At 40.1% G+C, this 10,398-nt stretch overlaps 2 protein-coding genes across 2 annotated transcripts; one reads left to right on the top strand and one right to left on the bottom strand.

Annotated features, from left to right (window-relative positions):
* Nucleotides 1–620: 620 nt before the first annotated feature.
* Nucleotides 621–2,281, bottom strand: LOC124103231 (E3 ubiquitin-protein ligase MARCHF5-like). The gene has a single exon (XM_046459734.2). It carries the CDS (start codon nucleotides 2,128–2,130, stop codon nucleotides 1,294–1,296), a length of 837 nt encoding a protein of 278 aa, XP_046315690.1. The 5' UTR covers nucleotides 2,131–2,281; the 3' UTR covers nucleotides 621–1,293.
* Nucleotides 2,282–2,321: 40 nt separating this feature from the next.
* LOC124103230 (E3 ubiquitin-protein ligase RFWD3) lies at nucleotides 2,322–9,158 on the top strand. The gene is made up of 2 exons (XM_058584078.1): nucleotides 2,322–2,465; nucleotides 5,209–9,158. The coding sequence occupies exon 2, from the start codon at nucleotides 6,542–6,544 to the stop codon at nucleotides 7,763–7,765; it is 1,224 nt and encodes a 407-aa protein (XP_058440061.1). The 5' UTR covers nucleotides 2,322–2,465; nucleotides 5,209–6,541; the 3' UTR covers nucleotides 7,766–9,158.
* The last annotated feature ends 1,240 nt before the right edge of the window (nucleotides 9,159–10,398 follow it).

Raw genomic sequence — 10,398 nt, 5'->3', positions numbered from 1 at the left:
TCTATTGAAAATGACTTAAAATAAATAATTACTTTTGAAAAGTGAACACAAAACTACTTAAACAATGATTATTAAGGTGCTAGCCTCAAATATGACAAGCAATTAAAATCTAAAAACATTAGTATTGGTTTTCTATAATAAACTGACAGAGTCAAAAACAGTGACCTCAATATTTACTCAGGACTTGTTTTCGTAATTATCTCCTCATTGACTGATATTAAAGCAAAGAGTTCAAGGCCTCACCTTGGTATACTCACTGCTGTTTTTCTATCTGCTGACACTAAATTATAAACACCGTAAGAGCTAGGACCAACTCTCTTAGTTCACCACTGTATCCAACAGCACTCTGTATAGTGCCTGGGGCAAATATGAGGTGATCAACAAATATCTGAATCAATGAAAGAGGAGAATAAAATAATTTTGACTTTTTTGTTTTCATTTTTTTTGCAAATCATTCTCTGTTTAACTACTATAAACTGGCAGCTCTAATTTCTACAAATATGGATTTAAAAATCTTACTCCAGAGATCAAAGGATCTGATCTCTCTCTCACACACACACACATCCTCACACACACACAAATATATACACACACTATAATCAAGACTACATGAGTCAAAATTACATTATGAATTATGAGATGTCAACATTGTATAAATAAAATTTAATAGTGAAAAAGTGATCTGGAAGCCCTGTGAACTTTTACCCTACACATTTGGAGGACATCACATGAGTTAAGGAAAACACAACAAAATTTCATTTGTTCAGATAATTATTTGATGTTTACATACATTTTTGGTTTGTTACTTATTCATAACTAATTTACATTTCCTCAAATTAACATGTGTTCCTGTTTCGCAAGTAATCAAATTATGTCGGTGAGAAAAATCTTCATAGTACCTTCATTAAGTTGCTGATTCTAAGAAAACACTGAACATGAACATGTACAAAAGAGGCATTAGAATAAAACAGCATGTGCATTTTTAATATTTGTACAGTCTGATCTTTACATATCTGGACAAAATATGAACAAACTCAGGTTTACCATGCTAAGATAATGGTTTAGATGACTGCCACAAAAGAAGTACACACAAAACCATGAAAACGAATCACATCCTTAGGTTCCGTGATTACTGAGAGGATTTCCCCTGCCCTAAGTGCTTTATTATATTTCTTAAAAATATAGGAGCAGCAGCTTATAACAAGTCTCCACTAGTGCATTAATGATGGAATCAAAACGACACAACAGACTCATAAGGATGAGAGGACTGCAGAACAAACAGAAGTCACAGTTTTATGCTTCTTCTTGCTCTGGATAATTTAGAATTTTGCGGTGTGCCTGACGTAAATATTGCTGCTGTTTGAAGTAAACCTTAAATGCTCCTTTTATGGCAACAAAAGCAATTCCACCCAAGATTGTCCTTTGTAAATTAGAGTTAACACTACTGAACATCAGTTTACCAACTATTGTCGCAATAGTAGGAAAGACAGGGGCTCCACACAAAATTCGGGTAGCAGAGACATGATCTGCTAAAGGATTACCTTCGGCTGGAATTCGGGGAACAGGACAACCAATCCCTGGAAATATACTGTTCAAAATTTGTAGTTTATTTGAGTATTTGCGCCATAGTCTAAGCACATAATCCTCCCAGCGAATCATCTTGCCTAATATCAGCATGACAGGAATAGTAGGAAGTCCAATTAAAAGAAATAAAGGATCAGCTCTCTCCATAACATCCAGCCCTTCTTTATGGCCTACAACCTGCATCACTGTTACTGCTCCGTAAGTCACAGCTGTCCAATAGATAGAGCCAACCATTATTCCTGCTGCAGCAAATGGACAAGCTTTTGAGATCAGTCTATCTGCAAGATCCAAGACATAAACAACTGGACCCAACTTTGGAAAAACTATTAAGTATTCAGCATTGCACTGAGGACATGCCACTCTGGCTGTACTGTTTCCTCTTTGTTTTTCATCAACCCAGCGCTGCAGACAAGCCTGATGAACCCATTTGGTAGATCCTAGGCACCTGCATGGTCTCACCCATTCAGCTGTTCTATCATCTTCATCAGTGGCAAAACAAACCCAGCAACTTCTGTCCAGCATCTGCTGTAAGGCTTGGTCCGGCATCTTCCGCGGAGCCGGCGCACTTGGCGCTCCCCAGCGGACCCGGTTGGTGCCCGGCCCAGGGACAATAGCACTGAGAGGCGGCGGAGTAGGCCTCAGTCCCGCGGCAGCCGCGGACCCGCCACCCAGCCTCCCGGGGCGGCTCCGCGAGGCCGGCGGCAGCGGCGGGCGGCCAGCGGGCGTCCGGAGGAGGTGGTGGGCAGCGAGGAGGAGGAGCCTGGGGCTGGGAGGCGGCGATCGCGGCCCGAGTTCCTGCCGGTCGGCCCGGGGTTCCGGTCCATGGACCGCGGGCGCCGAGTGCCGAGTTGCTGCCGACGGAGGAGCTACCTCTCTGTGAGGTAAGGAAAATGCCTGATTCTTAAGAGAGAAAAATAAGTTTGGAAATAGTACACTGGTCAGTTTAAATTTGTCACCATCCCACAGAAAAAATAAAAGCACTAATGACTATCAACACTGCTAGCTGTGGAGTAAGTTATTGCAGATAAATGACTTCTTTCTGTGAAGACAGATCTTGTAAACATGGCAAAGCAAAGAAACGTGGGATTCTCTGCATGTGAAATTCAGAGAAGCTCTTGGTACCAGTGACTTTTTCATCTGCCAAACACAAAATAGCACTAGCCTGACCTTCATCACAAAGGAATCTCTGTTCAGTAGACTAGGAACGTCCACAAAAGTACCAGAGCTGGGTGCTCTATGCCTCTTGTGTATGCCACTTGTGCACGTGATCTTTCTGGCAAATCAGCCACAGCAATGGTGAAATGAGAACATGTACTCCATCCTCTCATATGCCTAGGGATAGAGTACTTTATGCACAATCAGACATCCAATAAATGTTGACTAAAAAAATGATTAGCATAACATAATAAAAATGTAACATTGTACTATTTCTCTTTCATAATGGCATGCCATCTACAAAATATATAAAATATAAACTGGTGGAATTATATATTTCCTCTACAAAAATTAGACTGTGAAAGGAGAAGCTTTTTAGAAATATGAGTAATGCAATAACTAACACATTTCAAATTATCCACAAGCTTATATAAAGATTATCAATGATAAGTATCTTCTCAAACTCCAGAAGGATTATCTCTTTGTAGTTTCATGTGTAATAAATGGTTTAGTTTTTTAAGTATAATACAGATGAAGTTATGCTTTATGCATGGTTTTACATTTTTTTCTCTAATGTGTCTAAGATCCTCCCAGATAGAACAGTACCTCATTGCATTCGGCATTCAAGAGTACAGATGCTTTAAGCTATTGTTATAGATTTGCTATATCCCCAGCCCTATTTATTTATTTATTAGCCGATGAGGCTACCCTCAAATTTGTAATCTTCCTGCCTCAGTCTCTTGAGTAGCTGGAACTACAAGCAGGTGCCATCACACCCAGATTCCTCTAATTTTTTAATGTAGTTAAAATACATTAATAACTTTCCTAGTGTACAATCATTATTGCGTTCCTGGGACTAATGCTACCTGTTGATAATGAATTCAATTTGAAAATATTTTACATGATGTTCTATATGTATGTTTATAAGGTAGATTGGCCTATAGTGGTCATTCTACATGTATGTGTGGTTGTTGTCAATTTTAGAATCCCATGGAATAATAAATGAGCTGGAATGGTTTCATCTACTTATTTATAGTAGGGATTAACTAGTTTTTAAAGATTTAAGATACAAAGCCCATAAAATTGTCCAGGACTTGTATCTTCCAGGGTATTTTTTTAAAATAATTTTGTCAACTTCGAAGACAATATATTATTACTCTCTTTAGGTTTTCTACCACCTTCTGAAATAATCTTGATAATTTATATTTTTCTAGGAAAAATGTTTCTTTTCAAGAAAGTTATGAATTTGTTATTTTAAGGTCAAAGATTGTACACACTTTTTTAATTTCCCCCAAACTGGTACCTAAGGCTTCTCTTCCTTATTTCAGAAGTGTATTTGCAACTTTTCTTTTTTTTTTTTTTTTTTCTGATCAGAACTTAACAAGGGTTTTGTCTTCTTCATACACTACCTCAAAGAAGTAGCTTTGGGGTTTGTACACAAAGTCCATCGTTTGAGGTGCCCCCACCCCTGTTTCTGTGTCCTTAATTCAGTTTATTATCTCCTAGTGCTTTTTTAAAGATGTATTTACTGCTTCTTTTCTTAATTACTAAATCTTTTAACACCTTGCTATTTCAAATAAGTGGACAAAGGCTGTAAAATCCTCTAAGTGCCACTTCAGCCATATTCAATAAGTATTAATTGGAAGAGCTTTTGTCTTTTAAACTCATAGATGGTTTATAGTTTGTCTTTATTTCCTCTTTAACCCAAGAGTTATTTAAAGAACTGTGTATTTTTTCCCCAGATGGATGGATTATGGTAGATGGATTCACCATTTGTTATTATTTAATTTTAAAGTATTTTGTTCAGAAATATAGATTCTGGTTTCTACTCTTTAGATTTTATGGAATTTTTCCCAGTAGACAAATACAGGATCAAATTTTCTGAGTGGTCCAGAGATTAAATAAAATAAACTCACTATTTTATAAATAAAATTTTTGTAAGTATCTAAGATATATATATATATATATATATATATATATACACACATATATATGTATATAAATATATATATATATATATATATATATATATATATATATATATATATATATTAATCAAGATTATCAAATGTATTTTAAAATTTTGTTGCCTGGATTTATTAATTTTTTTGAAAACTTGTATTAAATTTTCATACCATGACTATGGTTATTCCTGTCTCCTTCTAGTTCCATCATTTTGGGTTTTTGTTATTTGTTGTTGAGATTTTGCTGTTTTGGTTTGCTTTCTGTTTTACAATTTTGTCCTGCCTACAATTTCATGACTATTGAACGTTTTTGTCAAATTTTTTGTATTACTTTGCTCTCGGATGTCATGTATTTTAACAGCAGAAATTTGGACTTTTTCTTTAAAACTCTAAAATTTGTTATTATTTATTTATTTACTTATTCATTTGTCCTATTGTTTTGGTACCAGGGCACTTACCACTGAGTCACATCCCCAGACCTTTTTATTTTTTTCTTTTGAAACAGAGCCTCGAGGCGGGGCGCTTGAGCTGCTCGGGAAGTGGTGGTTGGTGCGGGAGCGTAGGTAGTTCTGCTGAGGTAACGACTGGGAAAGTCGCGGTCTCGGGAGCCGGACCGCGTCGTTCCGGCATCAGTGATGGCTCAAGAAGCAATGGACTATGATCTTCAGGTGCAGTTAGATCATGCTACAGAACAGCTTGCTCCCACTGAAGTGGTCAGCAGCCAAGGGAGACCACCCCTCCTTCAACCTGTTCCTGTTGAAGGAGTCAGCAGTCAAGAAAGACCACCCCTGCTCCATCCTGTTCCTGCTGAAGGAGTCAGCAGCCAAGAAAGACCATCCCTTCTCCAGCCTGTTCCTGTTGAAGGAGTCAACAGCCATGGGGGACCACCCCTCCCCCAGCCTGCTCCTGCTGAAGGAGTCAGCAGCCAGGGGGTACTACCCCTGCTCCACCCTGCTCCACACATATCCATTGACCTGACTGAGGAAGTGGAACTCTCAGAAGATAATGTGCAGAACATTAATCCTGGGGCTTCAGAAGAGCATAGACAGGGATCTGGTGCTAACCATACTCTCCAAGCAGCTTCCTTGGATTCAATGAACAGCTTCATCAGTGGGCTGCAGAGACTTCATGGAATGCTGGAATTTCTGAGACCTCCACCTTCAGACCAAAGTGTGGGGCCAGTGAGAGCAAGGAGGAGGAGGGGGTCCACTTCTCGGAGGGCAAGAGCTTCAGGGTCTCAGAGGACCGACAATGCCAGGTTGAGAGCACCACTGGATGCTTACTTTCAGGTGAGCAGGACCCAGCCTCACTTTCCAGCTGCATCTTATGATTCAGAGACTAGGGATCCTGTACCTGAAGACTTGCCAGTGTCAAGCAGTTCTGATTCTGACAGTGAGAGCTCTGCAGAGTATGAAGAGGTTGTTGTCCCTGCAGAAGAGACTGAAGCTGTCATTTCAGAAGAGCAACTGGGAGATGTCTCAGCAGACCAAGAAGTTACATTTATCAGTGGAGACAAGACCCTTCCCAAACAGCAGTCTCCCCAGAAATCCAATCCTACTCTACCTTCTGCTTCTACGGATGAAGAAGAAGGGGATACTTGCACAATATGTTTGGAACAGTGGACCAATGCTGGCGACCACCGGCTCTCAGCATTACACTGTGGGCACCTCTTTGGGTATAGATGCATTTCTAAGTGGCTTAAAGGACAAGCATGAAAATGTCACCAGTGCAACAAGAAAGCCAAGCACAATGACATCATTGTCCTTTATGCCCGAACCCTCAGAGCTTTGGACACCAGTGAACAAGAGCGGGTGAAAAGTGCTTTACTGAAGGAGCAAATGCTCAGAAAGCAGGCTGAGTTAGAGTCTGCACAGTGCCGACTTCAACTTCAAGTTCTCACTGATGAATGCACTAAACTTCACAGTAGCATCCAGGATTTGCAAAAACTTGTTATACAGCATCGAGATCAGATTGCACAGCAACCCGGGAGCTCCCAGGCAAGTTTCCTAAACTGCCTGCCCTCCAGCCAGGGCCAGCACAAGTACCACTTCCAAAACACCTTCACAGTATCTCAGACAGGAAACTGCCGAATCATGGCATACTGTGATGCTATGAGCTGCCTGGTGATATCACAGCCTTCTCCTCAGGCTTCCTTCCTTCCAGGCTTTGGTGTTAAGATGTTGAGTACTGCCAACATGAAAAGCAGTCAGTATATTCCAATGCATGGCAAACAGATCCGAGGACTGGCTTTTAGTAGTCGTTCCAAAGGCTTGCTGCTCTCTGCTTCTCTAGACAATACTATTAAACTGACTAGCCTGGAGACCAATACTGTTGTCCAGACTTACAATACCAGACGTCCTGTCTGGAGCTGTTGCTGGTGCCATGATGAAAACAATTACATCTATGCCGGACTAGCCAATGGTTCGATTCTAGTCTATGACCTGAGAAACACAAGTTGTCATATGCAGGAGTTAGTACCTCAGAAGGCCAGATGCCCACTGGTATCTCTTTCATATATACCGAGAGCTGCCTCTGCTGTATTTCCATATGGTGGGGTGCTAGCTGGAACATTGGAGAATGCTTCCTTCTGGGAGCTAAAAGTGGGCTTCTCTCATTGGCCTCATGTGCTGCCCTTAGAGCCAGGGGGCTATGTAGACTTTCAGATGGAGAGCCGCACCCGACACTGTCTTGTGACCTACAGGCCTGATAAAAACCACAACACCCTACGAAGTGTGCTGCTGGAAATGTCCTACAAACTGGATGATGCTGGAGAACCAATTTGTTCCTGCCACCCTGTGCAAACATTCTTTGGGGGACCCACTTGCAAACTATTGACCAAGAGTGCTATTTTTCAAAGCCCAGAGAATGATGGTAGCATCCTGGTGTGTACTGGGGATGAAGCATCAAACTCTGCTCTGCTGTGGGATGCTGGCAGTGGCTCATTGCTACAGGACCTGCAGACTGATCAGCCTGTTTTGGATATCTGCCCATTTGAGGTGAACCATAACAGCTACTTGGCTACCTTAACAGAGAAGACTGTCCACTTCTATAAGTGGGAGTGACCTTGGTCTTAAGACCCTTCAGACAGGCTGCTGGTTAACTTTAAATGTTGTTTGCTATTACCTAGCAGCCCTGAACAATATCCCTGCTTATTGTCTGCAAGCTAGAATTTGAGGATCATGGTTCATTTGGATTAGTATGATTCTAGAAATCCAGATCACCAAAACACTATGGATTGTGTATCTGCTATGTCCATCCAAGGAGTGACTGGTATTCCATCTATACTATCCATTTCTCAGGTTATAAGCTTTCATGAATCTTTCATAAATCTTTGCTTTAGAGAGTCCTCTTAGTAGTCATTTAGGACAGGAGGATGCACCAAACATTTTCTGGGGGATATGATGTCCACCTGAGTCATTTTGTCTATTGGGCTAATTGCCTTATTGTGTTGCATCCTAAGGGGCTAACCCGCTTCCTGCTTAGTGGATGCAAAAGTCTTTTTTCTGTTGAACATAAGAGGGCACTGTAGAACCTTGTGTAGAATTTGATTTATTTTAAGCTTATAGGCTCATTAACCTTTTATTAACTAGATGCTCTTGTCCCCAACAGAAGCGTGTGGTAGTACACATCTGGTATACTTTATTGTATCAGTAGTCATGTTCCAGGCACATAGTGCTAAGGCGTTCATTAAGTCGAACAATAGACATGGCTAATGAGCAGTATGGGGCCTTGGCTAATGCTGAATATATTAAGCTTATTGCATTGTTAGACTAAGGAAAGGGACCAATTGTTGGAGCATTCTTTTCCAGATAGATTAGAAACTCGGGATTGGTTATCTAAGCCAGTGTTTCAAGACTACTATTCTTCCCTTCTGCTAGAAAAGGATCAAGGCTTTTACTTGAATCTCCCCTAATATCAGATCAGGATCTAGGAACTAAAGAGAGCAAGAAAACCTGTTCAGATTGTTGTGGAGGAAAGAAGGGCTTGTTTTTCTCCCATTTTCATAAGAGTTCCTATCTGAATAAAGCCAATTCCTCAAAGTGAAGGGGTTTTTGAGCATGTTTATAATACCTAAGTAAAGGCTTCCCCACTTGAAACATGTTTCTGTTCAAGTTTCTCTGATTTGTCTCCCTAACCTTTTCTGTTCAAGTTTCTCTGATTTGTCTCCCTAACCTTAGTAAAATGATTACTCTCAGGAAGATAATTAGTGGTTGGAGACCTATGGGGATGACAGGGAAAGCACTCACCAACTCTCATTGCCCAACATTAGGATCCACTCTCAGGTTGTATTTGTCTGCTTTGCCTCAGGCTTTTCTGGGAAATCACTGTCCATAGCAGTACATTCCTGAAGGTATGGGCAGATCAATATTCTTGGGAGCACATGGCTAATAATGTGATTTTCTTAATTAAATAATTTGAAGAGGAGTTTTCTTCTTCTTCCTTTTTTTTTTTTTTTTTTAATAAAACAGTTCTTATCTGTCAATTCCTTAGTTGTTTCCAGGATTTTCTTACCATCAAGGGATTGATAGAGTAGATTTTCCCGGAAGTTCTAATGGTGTCTTTTAATGACAGCTTTCTGTTAGAGGGTATCTTTCAAAAACCCAATGTATACAGCCTAGGAAAAGCCCCTTTTTCTCAAGAGGAGAGACTCCTTTTGATATGTTGATGATTAAGAGAGCTACCCTGGGGCTGGGGATGTGGCTCAAGCCTGGGTTCGATCCTCAGCACCACATACAAACGAAGATATTGTGTCCGCCAAAAACTAAAAAATAAATAAATATTAAAAAATTCTCTCTCTCTCTCTCTCTCTCTCTCTCTCTCTTTAAAAAAAAAAGAGAGAGAGAGAGCTACCCTGGCCTAGTGCCTCAGTGGCAGAATGGGATTTGAATTAAAAACTAGGAACACATGTAGCTTCAGCACATTACCACAGAAAGGATGTAGACATCAGGCAATGGCCACTTTTCTCTTGAGGCCAGGGCAGTGTTAGGATTTGACTTGCCTTGAAGTAACTTAACTAATGCTGATTGATTCTCCCAAGATTAGGAACCAGGGAATATATTACCAGGGAAGTTGCAAAAATATCAAATCATAGCAGTCTCTGCATTTCTATAGTAAATTCAAGTTTGGTGGGGTGGGTGAATGGGGGGGGTCAAACCCAGCACTTCATAAATGCTAAGCATTCGCTTTACTACTTTGCTCTATCCTAAGCCTAAATTTTTATGTTTTAGAAGCAAAGTCACATGACTGACTGATTTTTCTAACAAGAAAACCTTACCCCACTTCCTATCCCCATCCCCACGCACAGTTGTAGGAGATCTCATCTATAGACCCAAACTGTACTCTCCTAAGCACATCAGGGTGTTTGTTCTACCATGTTCCTTCTTCATCCCATATCTAAGGTTTTCCCATTTAAGGGTGTGGGGTTAAATTCAAAATGATCTTGTTTTTGTATATATCCTTACACCTGCTTTGAAAATAGGGCAATGGGACTTCTGTTTGTTCAAATTCTGTATGTTTGTTTGTTTGTTTGTTTTTACACAAAAGGTGCACAACTTTTCATTTCTCTGGTTGTACATGATTTAGAGTCATACCATTCATGCAATCATACAAATTCTATATTTTTTATGTTTATGTTTTGTATTTTAAAGTTAATATGAAAATAAAAGTTTGCCACGTGTAACAGAATAAAAAAAAA

Source organism: Marmota monax, unplaced genomic scaffold (genome assembly GCF_021218885.2).
Source record: "Marmota monax isolate L192 unplaced genomic scaffold, Marmota_monax_Labrador192_F-V1.1 WCK01_AAM20220418_F8-fsc02271, whole genome shotgun sequence".
In the NCBI taxonomy this organism is placed as follows: Eukaryota; Metazoa; Chordata; class Mammalia; order Rodentia; family Sciuridae; genus Marmota; species Marmota monax.
The sequence above is the reverse complement of the archived record's forward strand: the minus strand, read 5'-3'. Positions and strand labels throughout refer to the sequence as shown.

Coding starts and splice junctions, on each gene's coding strand:
- LOC124103231 (XM_046459734.2), bottom strand. CDS start 2,130: ATGCCGGACCAAGCCTTACAGCAGATGCTGGACAGAAGTTGCTGGGTT.
- LOC124103230 (XM_058584078.1), top strand. CDS start 6,542: ATGCTCAGAAAGCAGGCTGAGTTAGAGTCTGCACAGTGCCGACTTCAA.